We start from the raw sequence: 24,032 nt of genomic DNA on the forward strand, positions 1-24,032 counted from the left end.
CAGAAGAAAAACTGGGTGTGATGTCAGAGAAGTTTAAGAGAAGACTGCTTTTTAAGAACAAAGTGGTTAACTTTGTTAGTCAAAAAAAGTGAAAACACATCTAACCTATAGGATTTAGCAACAAGCTCTTTGCTGATTCTGAAGTTTTAGTGGAGTTGAGCTGTGAATGGATTTTGAAGTGGGTACAGAGTCTGGAGAACCCTTTGGAGTTTGCCTGATGATGATACAGGGCAAAACATGGCAGTGGGTGGAGGTAAATGTGTGACTGAAGGTTTTTCGGAGATGGGAGAAACTTTAAGCGCATTTAAATATTGGCGTGAATGAGTCAATACAGAGAAAAAAAAAGTAAAGATACAGAAGAGAAAGGAAGACACAAAGGAGTAAGTTCCCTAAATGGACAGCCCTGAGATTAATCTTAGCTGGGAAAAAAAATGATGTGTCTCCCAATGTCCCCTGTCCCTTTAAGATGTGGGATAGACATGGGATTCTGCTGGGCTTCCTTATTATACTGATCAAGTTCCTCTCTCTCAGGATGTAGATTATCCAGCACTGTGTATCTTCAGCACTGTATCTGGAAGAAAGTCTTCTATGCTTCTGATACATGGTTTGAGTTCCCTCATTCTAAACGCCATTTTAATGGGATTTGAGTGGGATACAGTGGGGTAAGGGCAACACTTGCGATCACACTTGCTTATAAGTTTCCTCCCCAACCAGGCAGTAATTTTTCAATAAAGGCAAACCATATTTAAAATATATGTACCCTATATAAGAACCAACATTAACCATCTGTGATTCTCTGCACGTCTTCCATCTCTAGCCTCGGTTAAATTTTGTTTTACCTTTGCTAGTCCTATTTCACAAAAAATCATTATCCTACTTTATCCTACTTTATCATTACATGTGGATGCATGCTGTTGAGTCAGTAATTTTCCCCCCATTAATGTAGTCTGACCACTAGTTAACAGTGATTGATGATGTTTGAGGCTTTTTGCTTTTATACCCCTGTACCTTGGACCCTGGGAAGAATTTCAAACTCTCTGGTTGGGGAGGAACTGTACTATGCCTTTTGTTTCTCGTTTGTTTGCTTTTTTAACTTTTTATTAAGATTATGATAGTTTACAACCTTGTAAAATTTCAGTTGTACATTATTGTTAGTCATGTTGTAGGTACACCACTTCACCCTTTGTGCCCTCCCACCACCCCCCTTTCCCCTGGTAATCACCAATCAATTCTCTTTGTCTCTATGTTTAACTTCCACCTATGAGTGGAGTGAGTCATACAGAGTTCGTCTTTCTCTGTCTGGCTTATTTCACTTAACATAATACCTTCAAGGTCCATCTATGTTGTTGTGAATGGGACGATTTTGTCTTTTTTTATGGCTGAGTAGTATTCCATTGTATATATATACACCATATCTTCTTTATCCAATCATCAGTTGATGGGCACTTAGGTTGCTTCCACGTCTTGGCTATTGTAAATAATGCTGCAATGAACATAGGGGTGCATGGGACTTTTGGAATTGCTGATTTCCAGTTCTTTGGATAGATACCCAGTGGTGGGAGGGCTGGGTCATATGGTATTTCTATTTTTAATTTTTTGAGAAATCTCCATACTGTTTTCCATAGTGGCTGTACCAGTTTGCATTCCCACCAACAGTGTATGAGGGTTCCTTTTTCTCCACCACCTCTCCAACATTTGTCACTTTTTGTTTTGGTTATTTTTGCCATTCTAACAGGTGTAAGGTGATATCTTAGTGTAGTTTTGATTTGCATTTCCCTGATGATTAGTGATGGTGAGCATCTTTTCATGTGTCTAATGGCCATCCGTATATCTTCTTTGGAGAAATGTCTGTTCATGTCCCCTGCCCATTTTTTGATCGGGTTGTTTGATTTTTTTGTTGTTGCCTTTTGTTTTTTTAAGTCCACATTGCTTGAAATTATGACTCATCATTTCAGGAGATTGACAAGTTATCTGTTATTTGCACCCCTGGCTCTATTATCTCTTCTATTCTTTACATGAGTTCTTCTTTAAGTAAATACCACTTCTGACATAGTTTCAATGTTACAGTCCAATATTCTAGACCAACTTTGTTCAACAGAACTTTCTGCAGTGATAGAAGTATTCTATATCTGCACTGTCCAATACTGTAGCCATTAGTTACATGTGGTCACAATGTACTTATGATGTGCCTAATGTGACTGAGGAAGTAAATTTTAAATTTTAATTAATTTTAATTAACTTAAATTCAAATAACCACAATGGCTCTTGGTAACCCAGCTTTTGCATATGATGTTGGAAGTTGTTCATATTTGATGGTAATCCCATTGAAGGACTTGAGATGTGATAAAACATTAGCTACTAAACACTCGGTAAAAAAGCTAGCCACCCCCACTGTTCATTTAATTTTGCCTACCTTGCTGAGTTTCAAGCTAAATCCACTTTTTTAAAAAAAGAAAAGGTATATTCATTAAAAAATTTTTTTTAATTTAAATAATTTTTAATTTATTATATTTTTTAAGAATCCTTTTTTTTAAAAAAAAGGAAAGGTAAATTCATATCCCTCTTTAATAACTTAACATGAGACTCTAGAACATTTTTTCTTAAGGACCTCTTCTTTACTGATAGCCAAGCAAAATAATTATTAATGGATAAATATTGTTTTCTAGCTCCAGCAACTTAAAAAAAAGACTTGGCAAAGGCTGTAAGTCAAAAGCTGACAAACACAAAAGCTTTCATATGTAACAGTTTGTATGATATTTCAGCTGATACTATTAATACTTTATTGAAAATCTTCCTATTGAAAAGAATGAAAAGGACACAAACACAAAGTATTTGGTAAGAAAACAAAAGCAGATCTTTACTATCAATGTGAAGTACTGCTGATAATTACCAGTTTCTCAAATGAGAACACAACCTACTTGTGACTGAAGAAATAGTTACTCTGTTTGTGGATGACAGAAGCAATTTGGCCAGGAAAGAACCAATGGATGGGAACCACATATAATTCCAATTTGGTTAATTTATATAAGTGAAGTGAAATAGTTAATTTTGCTCACTAATATACTCAAATTTTAATTATTTTTACTCTCAAGATTTGTAAAAATTTGATTATTCACATCAATTTAAGTTTATATTTTAAATATATAAAGAATAAGGAATTTCTGAGGCTATAATAAGAAAACAAAAGCATCTCTTGAAAGAGATATAATTATAGGCAAATATAAAAATAAGAAACGTAGCCTACTGAAAGAGCCAAATTATTGTATTGGAAACATTTAAACTATAGTTGTGGGGACGGAGGAGGGGGGAGACATTTAAAAGGTTCCTTTAAGTTCAAAGAGGATGAATTTTGAAAGGACAAAAGCAATTTATGAACCTATGGACATATTACTGGGGAAGAAAAACTATCAATACACTCCAAAAGTTAACCTAATTGGAAGAAATCCAACTAGAAAGAAAAAAATTCTATTTTTAACGACGTTGTTTCTTTGTTCATTTTATATAAGAGCTTATTTATTCCTTTTCCAAATGGGTATTTATTATTTGTACAGATACATAAAAATGATTCCCATTTTAAAAAAATACTAAAAATATGCATTAACCACAAAAAGTACTTACTCTGACTGGAAAGATGAGCATGGCTATTTTCAAAATAGCAGTAAACACAAGAAGCCAACATATATAAATCATGACAAGTGTACATCTCATTTTTGACAAAAATAAGTTCTATTTTTACATTAATGCTTTATTATCAGCTTCTATATGAGATCCTCCAACCTTATTTACATTTACTATGAAATTTCTATTAGCATGTGTAACTCAAAGGCACTCAATTCAGAGGTTATAAAGTCCTGAGCTTAAGTAGGAAATAGGATTCCCAACTAAATTTGAACATAAATAATTCTAAAGATCAAAGAATATGAAAATGTTTAAAGTATAATATTTGGTACAGAAATAATCCATGACCTAATAATAGAGTTGTACAGAATGTCAAAGAAAAGACCATGTAAGGCAAAGGATTATCCTCAGAATCAAACTGATTTTCTCCCCTAATAAGTTCATTTGAGAGTCTACGCTGATTTTTTTGTTGTTAAAATCCTACAAAAGCTAAATTAAGAGCAAAATAAAATAGCCTGAAAATGCTTAAGTCAAATAAAAAGTTCCCCAGCTTAAGTCTCCAAAACCATGGAAAAAGTATTTAACAATTAAAAACAAGTATAGATTGGAAGGATATTAGAATAGGAGGAGGAATCATAAAGAGCAGTTGAAAAAATTAAAGGACGGCTTTAAATGCACCAATTGAAAGAGCATTTGTAATTGGCCATTCAGCTGATTCCTTTAGCATTCTTTTAGCCAAATAAAAGTAAATTCACAGATGGATAACTGAGGTTCACTAACATTAGGCAGGATCAGAGTTTAAGCTGAAAGCTAAATCTATATTTGGCTGCAGAGAAATGTGAAATGTACCTACAGTGATTTTCTACTGGTGCTAAATTAAAAGCATGAGTCGACATCTTTCTAACAGAAATGGTTTCACAGATATTTTCTTGGCTTTAAAATGTTTTTTCATATATGCATAGAAATGTAATGAGGGTAAGAACAGTCTTCTGTATTATCTGTACAGTTCATAAGGCCTTTGTCATTGTTAGTCACCTTGGATGTGAATATCAGTAGGGCCATTAAATTAAAGCTGGCCAAAGTTTTCAAAGTGCTACTATTTCCAACTGATGAGATCCTCAGTTTTCTGGATTTTCTGGATGACGATTATTTTCAGTTCTTTTTTCCGGTGATATATATAGGAAATTGCAGCAGATATATAAAGGGAAGATCAGAAGCCTGCTGTCCAAGTTCATCACTACTTGTTCCTATAAAACAAATTTATAGCTTTAATGACAAGACAAGTAGATAGTAATATTAAAAAAATAAAACAGAAAACCAAACTGTTGAATTGAGTGAAGTGAAGCAGATCGTATGGTGGTTAAGAGCTTGTTTCTAGAGTCTGAGAATCACAGCTCAAATCTCAAAACTCACATCCACTAGCTGTGTGACCTTGGGCAAGTCACTTACCTTGTCAACTGCAGCTTCCTCACTGTAAACTGGAGACAATAAGAGTACCCACCTCATAGGATTACACTGAGGATTAAATCAGACAATGCACATGGAAGGCTCAGCAAAGTCAGCCATATACGAAGTATTCAATAACGGTAGTTATTTTCATTACTGAAAAATTTCTATCAAGTACCTACATAGTTTGTGAGCAGATATAGTCCAGAAATATATAGACTTCTCATTTGGCTTTGTTTTCTGATGGTCCTTAGGTACAGCAAATAATTATAGGGGGGGGTCACCAACAAGCATGATTCTCATTCTTGTCTAAGATTTCCTCCCGTCTCTAATGCAAAATGTTATTTGTCTCTTGGAACATAAAATACATTATCATGTAAAATCAATTTCAGTTTCAGTTACATCAATACAAATGAGAATGCCTTGAAATCCCACAGAGACAGGAATTGATACTGCACCTGAGAGACACAAATGTAACCATCTCTCATGCTACAGATCTCCATTTGGAACCCTTTACCATAGCATTTGGTGTGAACAGAATAAATCCTCAGAGTTAACAGCAGCAGCACTAAAATGAGAACTATTTTTTTAATACTTGGATATATTCTCTGCAGTAATATGTATTAATTTCACTTTATTTTATACATTTTGGAGAATATACTATTAAACACTGTTTAAATTTAGAGGTTTTAATTTTTTACTGAGGTACACGTTCCTGCAATGAAGATGGACTAAAACTGGAATATTTGAGTGACTGACGCAAGCTCAACTGGGCACAGCTTCTGTGTTGGGGGAGTAGCAGATAAACTGGATAAAGAAGGTAAGGAATACAAATGTGACCCAAACACACACACACACATATACGCGTGTGCATGATATCTGTATATACCCCAAAACAGGGAAAGTGGTGTTTTAAAAAAAAAATGTTAGGGAACCAGATGGAAAAGACAATGGGGTCAGGTGCTAACTGGGTTAGAAGAGAAGAATGAGGTCAAAGCATAGCTCATCTTTAGATGCTTGAGTCACCCTGACCTAGGCAGTTGGTAGCAACAACCCAGGTGAAGGCATATTTACTGAATCTGTTGAGGACATATGCTTTGACGATATGTATATTGATGATAAAAACCAAGATTCAGCACCACGACAAAACAAAGACTCTGAGGAGGATTAGTATTCTGGTATTTGAACATAGTTAAGGTTGGGGTGGGGGGTCAAAAGGCCAACTCCAGGAAAACAAGGGAACCATGTAGACATCTCTTGGGAGCTGAAAGGATACACCAATTTCTGAATATTAAATTGTATTAATCCCCATTCCCCATCCTGAAACTAGACATATCTGACACTAGCTTCAGCAAACCTCTAACTCCATCTGAGGGCTCAGTTTACATCTACATTTGCATTGAAGCACCATAAAGTTTCCACTTTCTGCTATGGAGTGGAAGCTGAGATGCCCACACATCACAGCATCAGACAGAGTGGCAGTATCTTCCCAAGTTTCCATTTCTACTTCCAGACCATTATTTCTCCATCTTCATTTATAAATCCCTGCTTCTCTGAGGCTCATGCCACTTATTCTGTACTACACCCCTCTTACTTCCCCATATTCTACTGTATAGGTCTAAATTCCAGGATCCATAAATCCAATTCCCTACTGGAAATCTTCCCTTAGATATAAAGCAACTCAAATTCAAACCATCAGCTACTGGCTACTACCTATTCTTTCCTTTCTTTCTTGGCCTTCTATACTTTCACTCTTGAAATTTGGCTTTGACTCCCCATCCCAGCTCCTGAATGTCTCACCAGGTTACTTTTTTTGCCCACTCCTTAAATACCAGTGTTCCCTAGGTTTCCATCCTGTCATACTCTCCAGGCATTTCCTGTAGGTTATCTCATCCAATCATTTTTTCTAGCCCAGGCATTGCTTATAAACTTCAGATCCTTTTACCCACTGGCCTGTCAAATTTATACTTCAATGCCCTCAAATTAAATATGCCTTAAACTGAATTCAACATCTCTTCACCCTCACTTTAAGTCATGTTCATTTTTCTTCCTCTAATTCAAATCTGAGGAAAAATTACTACTATATATATATTTTTTCTTTTTTTGTGAGGAAGATCAGCCCTGAGCTAACATCCACTGCCAATCCTCCTCTTTTTGCTGAGGAAGACTGGCCCTGAGCTAACATCTGTGCCCATCTTCCTCTATTTTATATGTGGGATGCCTGCCACAGCATGGCTTGATGAGCAGTGTGTAGGTCTGTGCCCAGGATCTAAACTGACAAACCCTGGGCCACTGAAGCAGAGTGCACAAACTTAACAGCCACACCATGGGCCAGCCCTGAAAGATTACTACTATAAATCAAGTTGCCCAAGTCAGAAAACCAGGAACTATCTTTGACTACTTACTTTCTCACCTTCGCACACAATTAGGTGCCAAATTCTATCACTTGCACTGCTTTATTTCTAGAACCCAAAGACATTTCTTTATCTCCATTGCTACCTTCCTTAAACTGAGGTTCTCATTATTTCTTATCTTTATTATAGCAGTAGCTTCTAAATCGTCTTCCTGCCATTATGATGTCTCTAATCCTTCTTACGTATTGCTGAGAGAGCTTTCTGTAAAGCAAATTTAGTTAACATAGTCCTATAAGATGGATAGTTGTAAAATAAATATACAAAAATCAGTAGCTGGGGCCGGCCCCACGGCTGAGTGGCTAAGTTTTCGCGTTCTGCTTCGGCGGCCCAGGGTTTTGCCAGTTCGAATCCTGGGTGCAGACATGGCACCGCTCATCAGACCATGCTGAGGTGGCATTCCACATGCCACAACTGGGACCCACAACTAAAAATACACAACTATGTACCAGGGAGCTTTGGGGAGAAAAAGGGAAAATTAAAATCTTAAAAAAAAAAAATCACTAGCTTTCCTATATGTCATCAAAAACTACAGAAAAAAAGATTCAATTCATATTAGCAATTAAAATATAAAATATTTAGCATTATACTTCTAGGAAATACATAGAATTAATATGGGGGAAAACTAAACTTTAGAGAGAGACCTAAATAAATGTAGAAAATACCATATTCCAGAAGGGAAAAATGTCAATTTTCCACAAATTACTCTATATATTTAACAAATATAAATAAAAATTCTCACAGGAATTTTTGAGAGGAGGCTTGACAAAATGATTCTATACCTCATACAGAAGAATAATCATACACAAAGAACCCAGAGATTTTTGAAAAGAGAAGAATGAAGGTGGGTTTGCATTACTAGGTATTAAAAATTCATTTTAAAGTTAGTCTAGTTAAAACAATGTATTGTCTCTACAACAAAGAAATCAATAAAACATAACAAAGTTCAGAAATGAAATCAAGTATATAAGGACTTAGCATAGGATAAAAATGGCCTTTCAAATACATTAATACATCTAATACACTTCAGATGTATCATCAAAATACTCCAATGTGAAAAATTAAATGAAAAGATAGAAAAAAATATGGATATAATCCTAGTTAGAAGGCCTGATCATCACACCAAAAGAAGAAATCATTAAAGGGATAGACTGATAGAGCATTTCATGAAGGTTGAGAGACAAATGACGAAACGGTAAAACTATAGCATATCACAAATGTTATTATTCTTAACATATAAAAGTTGTTAAACATTAACAAAACATAAATACCTTAATAAAAATTTAAACAAAATAAAGTGTCAATTTACACAAGATAATATGTCCAAGAAACATACAAAAAACCAAAGAGATGAAAATTAAAACAAATACAATTTGTTTCCACTTTTTACATTGGAGGAAAGATTGGAAAGAATGATAATATAGTATGTTGGGTATACTCTCCTATACTGCTGGAGGGAATGTAAATTGGACAGTATTTTTAGAGGGCAATTTGGCCATTAGAAAATGTATACACCATTTGACAGGAATTCCATTTCTTGGAATTGATCTTTTTAAAAATCAGAAAAATGTACAGACATATGTACTTTTTTTACAATAATAAAAAAACAACAAAAAAGGGGAAGAATTATTTAAATTACGGTATATCCAAAATAACTAATATTATGCAGTAATAAAAATGATGTTGTGGATATATATTTATTGACAACAAAAGCTATGTACAAGTGGAGAAAAAGCAGATTACAGGATAGTTAACGGTAAGATCCAATTTTGGTGTCATTTCTAAGTGGGGTATGGATGATTTTTCTTTCTGCTTATTTATATTTTCTATAACAAACATCTATAACTCACGTAAACACACATATACGACTCCCCAACTAAAATCCTTCCATAGCTCTCTACAGATCTCAGGAAAAAGTCCAAACTCCATCCACAGCCCATGATGCCCTGGCTCCAGTCCTACTGAACTCTTCCCCACTTCTTTCAGTTCCCTGAATGACTCACGTGCTCCCTTGCCTCCATCTTACTCGTCATTTGAGATTTGTTTCAGATATCCGTTCACTTTCCAACTTTTCCAGGAGAGGACGTTTTCCCTGAGTTGTCTTCCCTTCTTGTCCTCTCCCAATAATGACACCTGCCCCCAACCCCGCAGTAAGGGTTACACACTACTCTGAGCTCATTTCTATCATGCTACTTATATTAAGCTATACAACATAAGCTCCTCTTTATTTCCTCCACTCCTAGCATAGAACCTAGCACGCAGCAGGGACGCAAATGTTTGCTGAACGAACAAATCAAGAAACACTTGGAATACAACTATTATCTTGGCTTGGTGCTTTTTAAGTGTCTGGCTGCTTTGAGCCATGACAATATTTGTTTTATGAAGTTCCAGGTAGACCGTAAGTATAGCCATTGTCTATGCAGCTCCGAGGGCACAGGAGGGACCAAGAGAGAATTCCAATGGAGGCAGATTTGAACTTTCTTATTATAGTGTATCTACCTCCTCAAATACTACCTGCCACGTGAGAGTCAGCTCTCTGTTGCTAGAGTCCTAACAATGGGTGAGGGATCCTTTGTAAGAACGCTGTCCGAAGAGCTCTCACACAGGGTATGTGAAGGCTGAACTATCACTTGCAAGTTTCCTTGCAAGTAAATTCTGATGTTCTATGAGATTCTTTCAGTCTGAGGGATACTTCTAATAATTTGTATGAACTCTAGGCTCCGAACCCTTTATTACAACAGTATGTCTTTGGAATGCTGGTTCGTTTTAATAGAAACAAACTTCCTCAATATTTTAACAGCTCATTTTATTATATTTTTTTGTGAGGAAGATTGGCCCTGAGCTGATATCTGTTGCCCATCTTCTTCTTTTTGCTCAAGGAAGATTGTTGCTGAGCTAACGTGTCTGCTAATCTTCCTCCATTTTGTGTGGGATGCCGCCATAGGCACAGCTTGAAGAAGGTGCTAGGTCTGCATCTGGGATCCAAACCTGCGAAGCCTGAGTCACTGAAGCGGAGCGTGTGAACTTAACGACTATGCCGCTGGGCTGGCCCTCATTTTACTTTATTTTCTTTTTAGGAATATTAGCCCTGAGCTAACATCTGCTGCCAATCCTCCTCTTTTTGCTGAAGAAGACTGGCCCTGAGCTAACACCCATGCCCATCTTCCTCTACTTTATATATGGGATGCCTGCCACAGCATGGCTTGACAAATGGTGCTTAGATCCACACCCAGGATCTGAACCAGCAAACCCCGGGCTGCCGAAGCGGAATGTGTGAACTTAACTGCTGTGCCACTGGGGTGGCGTCCCTCATTTTACTTTTTGAAAGTGGTTTACTTTCTCATCATGACATTTTGAAACTTTCACATGCACGAAATAAATAAACAAATGGCCTTAGAAAGAACTTTGGGAACAGATGTCTGTCATTTTAGAAACCTGTTGTGTTAGAGGATAATGTTCTCTTAATATTCAGGAGCTACAGAGACGTACTGGATTATCTTCCAGGTGTCTGCTATTAATATATAAATAAATGCATTCATGAACACAATGGGTAAAGCAATTAAGATTTGTAACTTTTTGAAGATGATATTCAGGATAAACAATTATTTCCCTATTATCAGCTTTTCCCTGCTCCTCAAGTTTAATTGTTTTCTTTTTTCTTTTCTTGTCTTACATTTACAGCAGAATGGGATAAATTATGCAGAAGTAAACATGGTACTTCCATCTTTACCTTCAAAAAACTTTCAAAACAATCTTTAAATCAAATGTTAATTCTACTAAGGAATTTTCAAAAGAGGATTCAAAGGACAAATACTATAATGAAACACTGAACAGAAAAGTAATCCAACATACCTGATCCTTTTCAAGTGTAAGTATTTGATAGCCAGTTGTTCGACTACATATTAGTTTTCCACTACTATCAAAAGAGGCCAAACGTAATCTAGGATTAAAAAAACCACACCAATAAAAAAATAAACATGATTTTTAAATCACAGATTAATTTAAATAAGCCCTCCCTCACTTTAATACTTATTTATTCTTCCATATTCTTTATAAGTCTTTTGATAAAAGACTTTAAAAAGTCTTTTCAAACTATGATTCCATTTAGATTTACAAGCTTGTGCTATTATACATATCTGAGATATAAAAATAATTCATAAATATGCCTTTTTTATTGTGGTAAAATATACATAAAATTCACCATTTTAACTATTTTTAAGTGCACAGTTCTTGGCATTAAATACATTCATACTGTTCTGCACTCATCACCACCATCCATCTCCAGAACTTTTTCATCTTTCTCCATCTAAAACTCTGTACCCAGTAAACACGAATTCCTCATTTCCCCTTACCTTAGCCCCTGACAACCACCATCCTACTATCTGTATCTATGAATTTGTCTACTCTAGGTACCTCATAAGTGGAATCATACAATATTTGTTCTTTTGTGACTAGCTTATTTCACTAGCATAATGTCTTCAAGGTTCATGTAGCAGCATGTGTCAGAATTTCCTTCCATTTCAAGGCTGAATAATATTCCATCGTAGGTATATACTACATTTTGTTTATCTATGGACATCTACTGATGGACACTTGGGTTGTTTCCATCTTTTGGCTCTTGTGAATAATGCTGTTATGAAAATGAGTGTACAGATATCTGTTGGAGTCTCTGCTTTCAATTCTTTTGAGTAAATGCCCAGAAGAGGAATTGCTGGATCACAGGGTAATTCTATGTTTAATTTTTTGAGGAAGTGTCATACCATTTTCCACAAAGGATGCATCATTTTACATTCCCACCAGCAATGCACAAGCATCCAATTTCTCTAATCCTCATCAATGCTTGTTTTATTTTGGATAAAAGCCATCTTAATGTGAGGTGGTATCTCATTGTGGTTTTGATTTGCATTTCCCTAATGATTAATGATATTGAGCATCTTTTCATGTGCTTATTGAGCATCTATATATCTTCTTTGAAGAAATGTTTAAGTCCTTTGCCCATTTTTGACTTGGGTTGTTTGTTTCTTTGTTGTGGAGTTTTAGGAGGTCTCCATATATTCTGAATATTAACTCCTTATCAGAAATGTGGTTGGCAAATATTTTCTCCCATTCCATGGGTTGCCTTTTCACTCTGTTGATAGTGTCCTTTGATGCACAAGAGTATTTAGTTTTGGTGAAGTCCAATTTATCTTTTTCTTCTGTGTCATATTGAAGAAATCATTGCCAAATCCAACATTAAAACTTTTACCTCATGTTTTCTTCCAAGAGTTATTTTATAGTTTTACCTCTTGTGTTTAGGTGTTTGATCCATTTTGAGTTATTTTTCGTGTATGATATAAGGTAAGTATTAAATATATGACTTTAAAAAAACCTGTTCATTAAGCGATTTTCTAATTTATCAGCATTCTTTCCAGAAAAATATTGCCAGTACAACTATCAGGCAAAGGTGGACATAGAAAATCCTATAGAAAGTGAAGGATAATACCAGACATGTTTTCCTGGAAAAATACCTTCTTGTATTTCCAGTTTGGACCTTTTACCTGCAAGGAGTAGCAGCAAGGCAACAGCTTCAAGCGCAGTATCCATCCCGCATCATTCATATTCCAGCCTATTCTTTCTCCCTGACATATTAGATCTGGATCTTATGATTTTGATTGTTAATATATTTCATAGGAATGGAGGCTTATCATTTTCTTGCACATTTATATATATTGTATCTTATCAAAGTTCTACTATTGTTGTGTAAATTATCAAGGTTTTACCATTTCTTATATTTCTTCTAGAGTGAGGAGGAGTGGGGTAGGAAAATTGCATCCTACCTAAACGCTATGCTTCTTCGAGGTTGTAAACTGACGGATCCGCTACATGGCTGGTTCAGTGTATTGCGTTTGAAAATGATGTATCGATTAGTGTAAGTTACAAGCAGGTCAAAGCCGAAGTTAAAACCTGTCCACCGCCAGCAGTACTAAGAATGCAAAAGAGGAAGATTTACTTCAGTTTTTCATACTAGCAAGTCACAAATAAAAAGTTCAAAATGTCTTCTCTTTCTGTGACTCATTCCAAATATTTCTCTCATGGGTCCCTACTTTTGTCAGTGCCTTTCCCTTAAGGCTTAACACCGAATATATTTATGAATAATTATAAGGGTTTGCCACATAGATACAGAATATATCAAAGTCAGAAAAGCAGCCTTTATGATTATTCCTTGAGGTACTTTCCTAATATCGCCTCTTCACGATCTGTTTCGTTCTCTCTCCACACTGTAATTCTATCATAAGTAATATGGCTTTTCACTGCAACTCTAAGTAGGTATAGTTTAGGGGACTAGGAGTCTAGATAGAGGTAATAAGAACCCATTACAACCTATCTTGCTTTAAAAATACTCTAAAATACCTTAAGTAACTGGCCAACAGATACACAATAGAGTTATTTTAAATACCATCATGAGGGTCACAAGTTTGTTTATTCTATCGCCTAATAATTAAAGAGAGACTATTAAGTAAGGTGGTGTCGTACAGTGAGGTAAAGTTAGGACTTCAAGTGTTTGGTTAACACTCTGAATTACAACATTAGTTCACTAGTTCACTGATATTTATTGAGCACATATAATGTGCTATGTACTACTCTAGGCATTGAAGAAACAGCAGTAAATAAGTTTCTGCCCTAGTAGAATGTATATTTTAATATGTGTATATGTTTGTGTGGAAGGAGATGAATAATATATATGGCACAGAATGGAAGACAACAGAACAGAACAGAATGCCAGGAGAAAGTGACAGGGTAGAGGAGGGGCTTCCAGTTGGGGAGCCGGCTGGTTCAGACTGGTGGTCAAGGAAGGTCACTTTAAGGAGATACTAGTGAGTAGAGTCCTGAGTCAACTAAGGAGTAGACCAGGTAGCTATCCGGGGAAAGAGTGACTTAGACAAAGAAAACCGCAAGTACAAAGGTCTGGAGGTAAAAACATGCCGGGCATATTTGAAGAACAGCAAGAAGGGCAATAACTGAGAGGGACAGAGGAGATGAGTTCAGAGAGTCAGTCAGGGGCCAGAACACGTAGGGCCTGTTAGTTCATAGTAAGGAAGAGTTTGGATTTCAAGTGTAGTAAGAGGCTAATGGAAACTTTTAGGGAACAAAGTAACAAGCTCTAATTTGCATTTGAAAAAGATGACTTTGGCTGTTGTGTGGAAAACAGAATGTAGGAGAGCAAGAGGCAAAATAAGGAGAGCAGTTATGAGGCTACTACAACAGCCCAGGCAAGAGAGAACGTCGGCCTGGACTTGGGTGGTAGTGGTAGACTTGCTAAGAATAAATTTTGAAGGTAGAACCTGCAGGAATTTCTTATGGATACGAGGTGTGGTATGAAAGAAGGAAGAATCCAAAGTTTGCAGCTTATGCAATGGATGAAAAGAGGGGCCATTTATGGTTTGGAGAATCCTTGGGAAGGAGGAAGTTTGGGGATGAAAATAGAAGAGTTCACCTTGGGACTATCTGAGATGCTATTAGGATTCTAAGAAAGATTTCAAATGAGTAGCTGAATATATGACTCTCGAGTTAGGAATCATCAGTGTAAAGTCACGAGACTAGATAAGATCACTTGGGAGTGGACACAGATAAGAAGGAAGCCCAAGTACTGAGACTCGAGTCACACCAACACTAGCTGACAAAGAGCAGAAAGATTTAGCAAAGACTTAGAAGGAGCAGTCAATGAAGCAGGAGGAAAACCAGCTGAGTATGCTGTCCTGGAAGTCAAATGGAGAAAATGTGCAAGAAGGAGTGAATGAACAGACATGTCATGCTGCCAAGAGCTTTTGGAAGACTAAAAACTAACTACTTGATTTGGCAATGTGGAAATCACTGGTGAGAATGGCATGGCAGTTTCACTGGAGTTCACTGGAGTAAACGAATTGGAGTGAATTAAGAGAGCATCAGAAAACAGGAAGTATAGACAACAGATACAGACAAGTTTTTTTTTTTTTTTTGCTTAAAAAGGTGCAAGGAAATGGAGTAGTAGCTAGAGGAGAATGTCAGGGTTTGAGATGGGTGATGCTGCAGCATGTTATATGCTAAATGAGAATGATGCAGTAAAAGAGAAAAACTAATGATGCAGGAGAGGGAGGTGGTAACTGTTGGAGCAAAGCTTTTGAATAGCCGAGAGGGGTGGAGGCCATTACAAGGGGAGGGGATGGACTAGGACAGAAGCAGACGGTCATCCTCTAATAAGAGGAAAAGCACAGCGCACAGCTACAGATGCAGGTAAACTGGTAGAATTGTTGGTGGGAGGATGTACAGATTCTCTTCCCATTGCTTTTATTTTCCCAGTGAAGAAAAAAGTAAGGCCATCAGGTAAGAATGAGGGTGGCAGCATTGCCCTTTTGAGAAGGTATGAGTTACTCAAAGAGTGGGAGGATAAATTCACTAGGAAATGTAAGAGGATCACCATGGAGCAATAGAGACCTGCTTGAAGTTTACAGTTACAGACATTCAAGAGAGCTTTACTGGGGTATGGTGTTTTTCTTTAGCTACATTCATCTGTTTGGAAGCAGACATGAAGTACATGAAAAGCTGGGATTTAACAAGAATTGGGGTTTAGCCAGGTGAGCCTGAGAGAGTGAAAAGGGGAAAAAAGAAGTTAAGAGTAGAAGCCAGGGACCAATTTTAACATGAAACATAAAATATAAGTCAAGTAAAGAAAGTAGTAGGGATGTGTTGAGAGGGGTAATGGGAAAAAGGTAGTAAGAAAAATGTATTATACATTTCGGTGGGGTTAAAAAATGGTTGGAATCCAGGTATTAGAGGGAGGGTACTAGAAAGATGATGGGAAGCAGAAGCTGAACACGGTTATGCTTGAAATGAAGATTTTTGATGGGGGTGTATTAATTAGTAATGCTAAAATTGAAGATATGCTCAGAGGAAGTGGGTGTCTGGGGCAGAGTGGAACAAAAGATCACTGGTGGAAGGAAGGTCAGGGAACAGAGATACTGAAATCACCAAGACTGATATCAAGAACAGTGATGAAAAAACAGTGAGCCCAGTGAATGACGGCCACAATAAGGGTAGGGAGTGGCGTATAGAAAAGCATGCGCTTCAAAGGAGCTGTGGTTCAATTAGGGATGAGGGAGGAACAAGGTATGGAAGCAGAAACAAGGAAGACTAAGGAATAAAGAAGATACCTATTCCTCTTTCAGACTGAACATTTATCACAATTATGAATGCAAATGTAAAATAATTAACTTTTAAAAATTAAAAATAAAGTTAAAATGAGGGAAAATTTGGGAGAAAAATAACCAAATGGTTATTTAAATTAGGCTAAATTTTTTTTGAACATGAGACTTACAATTAGGGTGGAATTTTAAAAAATGTAGTTCATGTCCCATTAGTGGGTTGTACAGTCAATTTAAATGAGTCATAATCAGCTTTTTAAAAAAATTAAATAGAAAACAGGATCTTTGGAAACAGCAGAGCTAAGCATTATTTCAAAATATTTTGTTCATTTATATACATTTATATTGGATGGTAATGAAAAATGTAATTCTTAATGTGGGTAGCAATCAAAGAGTTTGAATGTCTTTGATTTAGGGTAACTGTAAAATAGAAAGGATCCCTTTTAAAACTATGCAACAGCTCCCATAAAACTTCTTATTTATCCTAATTTATGGATTACTGAGGGATCCTCTCTTCATATCTATCTGGACCCAAAAACTTCAAGTCTCAGGGAAGGCCAAATAATTAATCACCACTGAGCATGTAACTCCTTGCCCAGGAGATCATGCTACAGAAACTGTACTAAAAAAGCTCTTCTGAGGTATGACAAGTATCATGATTGTTATTGAAAGTGTATTTTGCATTAATAGTGCAACAATTTGTATCAGAATATTCAGAGTCACAACCCATACTTACTTCACCATCTTTGGCAAGCTTTCTACCACACCTCATGCTATTTCCCTCTAGTTCTTCTTTATTGATTTCTTGAGGCCTAGAAATATACATAAGACATGAAATCTCGTAGAAAATAGGCAACTAATAATTAAAAAAGAATTTTAAGTTAGAAAGACTAGAAAAACTTGCTACTAGATTTAAAAATAAATTTTGGGGGAATAGATAAAAATTAAGAATGCATTAATTAAATCTAACCCATGGCCTTTGCGAAATAAAAAAAGACTAAAAATGGCCTTTGCGAAATAAAAAAAGACTTAAAATCTTTAATGTTTCACTTATTGCCCTGATTTCTAGAATACTTTTATGAGGGCTCAGCCAAACCAGAAAAGAGGGAAAAGAAATCTATGAGAAATTCTGCTCATCAAGAAGATGAAACACTTAAAAGTCTAACTACTAAGTAAAATAAAATATATTATTTAAGATGCCACTATCACCTACCATTTGACGTTGTAAGCCATCTTTTTATGTAGTCGAACCATACAAACTAGTATTTAATAGAAATAGCTGTAGAATTTTATCAATTGATCTTTACTCAGTCCCCTACTTTAAAAACTTAATCAACTAAGAGAAACACTGTTATTTCAAGTTGTATTAATAAAATGGCATTATTATTAGCTTGGAATTCCAAAGGATAAAAATAATACAATATATTCATTCATAAACAACATTTATTAAGTACCTAGATACTGGGGATATCAACATCATAATATAAAAATACTGAAACAAATATCATAAATAAAAAGTAAATGTAAATAAAACTAATAAAACGTGTTCTTGACCTCCAAGAGCTCAGTCTAATAGGGAACTAGACATAAGTAATAATTATAATAATGTGGAGAGAATTGTGATGTTAAGAGCATGAAGAAGGCACAGATTTCTTGCCCAGAGTTAGAGCAGGGGTCATCACAGAGGAAGTATTATTTGTGCTTGAGTGGGAGTTTGTTGGGGTGGAGGTGGGGGGCGAATTCTATGCAGGGCAAGGGCATTCCAGGTAGAAGGAACAGTAGGTAAAAAAGGACTGGAGCATAAAAGAATACCAAATGTATGAAGAATTGAGTGCACCTGGAACCCAACATGAGCAAGAGAGGAGATGAAGAGAAAAGCATTTGGGACAGACTGTTGAAGGGCCTCAGGCTATGCTAATAAGCATTTCAACTTTTCCTATAGATAATAGAGTTCTCAGGTACTTGTTCTGTTACTTTCCAATTTTTTATTACGAAAAATTTCAAACACATAAAAGTAGAGAAAATAGTATAATGAGCCAAATTTTCTCACCATCTGGCTTCAATAACCTTGTTTTAGTTTTACTCCCAACCCACTTCTCCCCACATCCCTCCCGACTGATTATTTTGAGGCTAATCCTCTAGACATCATATCCTTTAATCTGTAAATACTTCAGTATGCATTTCTTAACGATAAAGACTTTTAAAAGTGTTAACAATATATATCACACATAAAGCATTAATCCCTAACTATCATCAAATGTCCCTGGACATATTTAAGCAAGGAAATGATACAATTATATTTCTCCTTTAGAAAAAGAACCCTGTTGGCAACACGAAAGAGAGTTTGGAAGAGAAGAACCTTGGAGGGAGACTTTACTAGATTATAACCTAGTATCCAGGAAATACACTGTCTTCCTCACTTTTGTAGCCTTGCAGCAGTGTGAGCGGATGCTTAGTATCTGTGGAATAGAGCACTTTACTGAGGGCACTATAATCACATACTTCGGAGGGCAAGAAAGCCACTTATTCTAGCTCAGTCTCTTAGGTCAGACTCTGTATAAACTCAGTAAGGATATAGATGACAAAAATCTTGAAAAATAAAGAATAACATTTTAAAACTGAATATATAAAAGTAGGATGATTTATAAAATATTTCATGTATTACAAAATGCTTCAAAAATCTTAATTGCATTAAATTAACTCATTTTTTTGTTTCTGATTTATTATTTCTATTTCAACAATCTTACCGCATTTGTGCAGGGTAAGTATGCTGTGCGTATATTTGGGAAAAGATGGAATATAAATTTATGTAAATAAAGTAGAAACTAAGAACTCTGGATAATAATTACCTCATAATCATTATCACAAGTTTATATAACACTTTCATACACTCACTGTTTGGATATAAACATAACTAGGCCATTATTTTAGGAAGTTCTTTGGTGTATAAAAATGGGTTAAAAGTGATCAGGCAAAAAAAAAACTCCTTAAGGCCTCTGCTATATACTCACAGTCTCTGCACACTGCCTATACCAAGGAGCTAATAGAAAGGTCAAGTAAAAAATGTGGAAGTACTTCTGTGAATTGCAAAGCACTATATATTGAAAGAATAAAAAATCTGCTTTCCCTTAAAATGAAGAAAGCAGATAAATACTTTGTAGGTGGTCATGTGCTTTTGGCGAAGGCTTCTGAACCAGATGATGTTAATTTATTTTAGACTCAAAGGTCTTTAAAAACCTATTACATTAATCATAATTTGACGATACTATCACAGATAAGAAAATTACCCTTACCTATACACAAATATGAAAATCATGTTTTATGAAAGCATTATTCCAAGTAATATTTCAGTATATTGAAAGAAAATCATAATATAATACTAGGAGAAACAAAGTATATCATTTATTCAATTTTACTAATATAGCAAATGACAATTCAAACATCCTATTATACTAATTGACCAGAAAGATAAATACTTATAAGATTGATAATATTATAGAAACGTAAGAATAAAAGTAGGTTAATGATCTTTTCTCTACTTCTAACAGCTCTTGATTTTTCAATACTGTCACTTGATTTTTCAATACAATGAATGCATTTAAAAATTCATAGCAAATGTAACATACTTACCCCACCTCACTGTCTTGTTCTGCCCGGAGCATAGCAAGCCACTGCTGTTTATAAACAGAAGATAACCATTCTAAAATGTACAAATAAATAAATATAAGAAAGAATAAGAAATATGGGAGAACATAAAGGATTTAAAAATTTTAACAAGCTGATAAAATTCTTACCATTTCTAAATTCAAGTTTAAAACAGCAATAAATAAAGTTGGTAGTTTATATTTTACAAATATGCTACAATACTTATGGCTTAATGGTTTTTAACAGAAACAAAAGTTTTAACAGAAAAGTGAATAATGGATTGTTTATTAAATTATCTAAAAATAAAAACTAATTAATGGGAAATAAATCATTCCCTAAATTATCAGATGAATCATACACACAAATAATTTTGGCATATTAGATTCAGGTAACTATTATTAAAAATAAAAGATTTTAATTTAAATTATTCAAATGAAATAGAAATTATAGATATTTTCCCTTTAATAATAAGCATACAAATTTTTCCACAAAACAAGTCTATGTAAGCTGAAATTTTAATTATTTTAGATAAAAACATAGATTTATTAAAAATAAGTAGAATTGGCTTAGAATCATATTTATTTTTCTGTGCTTTATTTATTCCCAACCAAATTAACAGTTTTTCTATTTTTAAAGTTAAATCATTTCTCAATCTCTACCTAAAGGAAGAGGGAAAACTCTGGTAGGTTAAAATCTGGATTTTCACTTCATAAGTCTCTACTTAAATAAAGGTATCCAGATGACGTGCACTGATTTATTGGTATCTTTCCTTAAAACTCTCTATAAATACACTATTGAATGTTTCTTTCCCCCAAAATAATATTCTTGCTATTATAAGGAATAATTGCTAATATCTAGGCCACAGACAGTTTGTCTTCAGCAGGTAAAGACTAGTAGCAAAGTTTATGTGACTCAGTATACATACACACATATCGTATATCTTATTTGCAATACATTCAGATTTTTAAATTCCGTTCTACTGTATTTTATTTAAAAAAAAAAAAAAGTTGATCCCTTCCTGTTTAAAATGATTTCTCAACTCACTAATGGGTATGTCTACAGTTTGAAATTCTGATCTAGAGAGAGACTATGGCTTTTCATGATTCATTTATAATATCGGAATGAAAGAGTTACACACATATATTCTCAAATATCTCATGAAAATGTTTTAAAATTTAAGTTCTAACAACCTTTGAATAATCTTTAAAACCAAAAGCATTTCAACAAGTTAAAAACATGGGTACCTATTTTTGTCCCAAGTCCTTTCTTGCCTTAATCTAAAAGAACAAAAGTCCAACTAGAAATCTTTCTCGTCACTGGTAGTTCATCCAATAGCAGTAACCCAAAAATAAGTCAGTAGAACACTAGTTCAAATGCAATGTTGACAGCTGATATGAAGGGGGAAAAAAAGGAATCCTGCTAAAATGAGTTTGAAAAACACAGGATGAAAATAAGTGAAATATGTTCCTTTATACCATTCACAGTTTAATATGATTATATGCAGTCATATCTCCAAAAGGCAGATATACTGGGCAGTGTGCCAGAATCCTTTTTGGCGGAGAGTTAATGGTCAGCGAGAAGATTCTGAAAAGATGCCTTCAAGAAACTTCCAGTCAGTGAAAACAAGTTTAAGCATTTATTTTAAACTTTATCAGACCAAAGTCCAAAACAAAATTCAAAATGGGCACATCAAGGTGGTATTTGACAGTGCCACGGATCAGCAGCTGCAGATCTAGTCTATAGCAGTTTTAACTGTAAACACAGTATTTTTCCAATAGAATAAATGAGATAAGTCAGAATGAATTTAATTAGATTATTTCTCTTGTCTCACACAAAGGATGTGGGGAAGGAGGCCTCCAAAAGCATACTATTTGAAAATCTAATGTCTTAGATTTACAAACTTTAAAAAACAAAAAGAAACATTGCTAACTTGCCCAGTATTCTACTGTTTAAGTGAAAGAAAAGTGTATTTTCAGGTATATAGACACACAAAAATTTACTTACAACCAGTAAAGCTTATAGCATAAAACAGCCTACAAGTTGAACTGTTACATAAAACACATAAGTCAGATGCAGATTATGAAGGTGAAGAATAAAAAGTTTACATAATAAAAAAATTTCTATACGGACAAATAAGAATATGTTGGACAGAGCAACTAGGTATACAGTATTAGTACAAAATTATGAAGAAGTTTTGGCTCAAAAATTCTCACGTAAATAACCTAAAAATCTAGTTCTAAAAGATGACAATTTACTGTACTGAATAATTCAAAGCTATTTTCTGAATAAAATTCATTACATGGATTTATATACCTTTTCATTTTCAGCAACTTATTTTCACAAAACTTATATTGCTTTAACATATCATCTCCCTTCTACTTACAATAATATTAAACATTAGGTTTTCCCATTATTCCCATAACAGTTATTCCTGATATAAAAAGTTACAAGAATACCTATTTTCTTGCTCACAATGCAAAATAAGGGACAATACATCTATTTTATTACTTTGTTATCAAAAGCCAACAAATTAAGCAGGCTCAAAAAAATGGTGATTCCAAGTTACTGCTCAAGTTTCTATAATTGGATATACAAAATTAAAGAGATTAAACACAGTGGAATTCTTTTAAGTAACCAGTAAAATATAGTAAAAACTATATATATGGACTTTAGAACAAGAAAGACTTGGGGTCGCATTTGAGCTCTGTGTCTCACTAGCTATATGACAGAATACTTATACTTCACTTCATCAATAAAATGGGGACAACTGTCTTGATAAATGTCAAAGATTATGTTACAAAATAGACGTTAAATGCATAATCTGGCATATTACCCGGGACACTGTGAAGGAACTACACATATTTGTTTACTTTTCCCCCTTCTCTTTAAAGATCTTAGGTCGGGAGCTAGAACTCAAACTTTTCTGAGAGAGTAAAGGCACTATTAGGCCATATGTAAGTTAACATGTTTTCGAAAACAGTTTTAGTTCATACAAACTGAATTGCCTCCTTCTTGTCCAGCACTGTGCTATGTACTGGAGGGAAAAAGATAAAAAACATATGGCCCTCACAGTCCAACAAAGACACAGATACCTTCTGTACTAAAGTAATTTAGCAAGAGATGGCAGTGTCTTAAACAAGAAAATGTCTTGGGCAAGAGAAGGAGGTGATTTTGAGAATTATCTATGAAAAAAATCTACAGGACTTGGTGAATGGATGTGGAGAAAGAGTTTAGGAGGAGTGTAGGATGACTTCCAGGATTTTGCCCTTTTTCGAGGCTGGGTTATTAATGATGTCGAAGACTTACACCAGGAACCCAGGGAAAAAAGCAAGCAGGGATTGGGGCTGGAGAGGGAAGACGAATGCTGCTTTGAACAGATGAACTGAAGCAATTTATGAAGGGCTAGCCAGCAGTTGGATGTCCAAGTATGAAACTCAGGGAGAGGTCAGAATTGGAATCTTTTAGTCATATGAATGAAGGAGATTACTCAGGGACACTACACAGAATGAAAAGATCAATGGGCCAACGGGACCCTCAGGAAGTTAAGAGGCAGGTAGAATAAGAGAAGCTTACAAAAGAAAAAGAAAAGGAATGGTAGAGAGATAGGAAAAGAATCAGGAGGCTATAGCATTTCTAAACTAAAGTAGTACAGTTGAGAATTTTAAGAAAAAACTAACAAACCATGATATAAAATGCTAGAGAAGTTAAAATAAGGCTAAAATGAAGCCACTAGATTTTGCACACAGGACAATCT

At 35.0% G+C, this 24,032-nt stretch overlaps 1 protein-coding gene across 1 annotated transcript in view; it reads right to left on the bottom strand.

The window, feature by feature from the left end:
- Positions 1-2,831: 2,831 nt before the first annotated feature.
- The window catches only part of GMCL1 (germ cell-less 1, spermatogenesis associated), a 47,235-nt gene continuing 26,034 nt past the window's right edge, over positions 2,832-24,032 (bottom strand). The window contains exons 10-14 of the mRNA XM_046662743.1: positions 20,264-20,333; positions 17,370-17,445; positions 13,292-13,437; positions 11,328-11,415; positions 2,832-4,865 (exon numbers count right to left, since the gene is read on the bottom strand). Of these exons, the coding sequence (XP_046518699.1) occupies positions 4,737-4,865; positions 11,328-11,415; positions 13,292-13,437; positions 17,370-17,445; positions 20,264-20,333 (509 nt within the window). The 3' untranslated portion in view covers positions 2,832-4,736. The remainder of the gene's footprint in view (positions 4,866-11,327; positions 11,416-13,291; positions 13,438-17,369; positions 17,446-20,263; positions 20,334-24,032) is intronic.

The sequence above is a fragment of the Equus quagga genome, chromosome 5 (genome assembly GCF_021613505.1).
Source record: "Equus quagga isolate Etosha38 chromosome 5, UCLA_HA_Equagga_1.0, whole genome shotgun sequence".
NCBI classification, from domain to species: domain Eukaryota; kingdom Metazoa; phylum Chordata; class Mammalia; order Perissodactyla; family Equidae; genus Equus; species Equus quagga.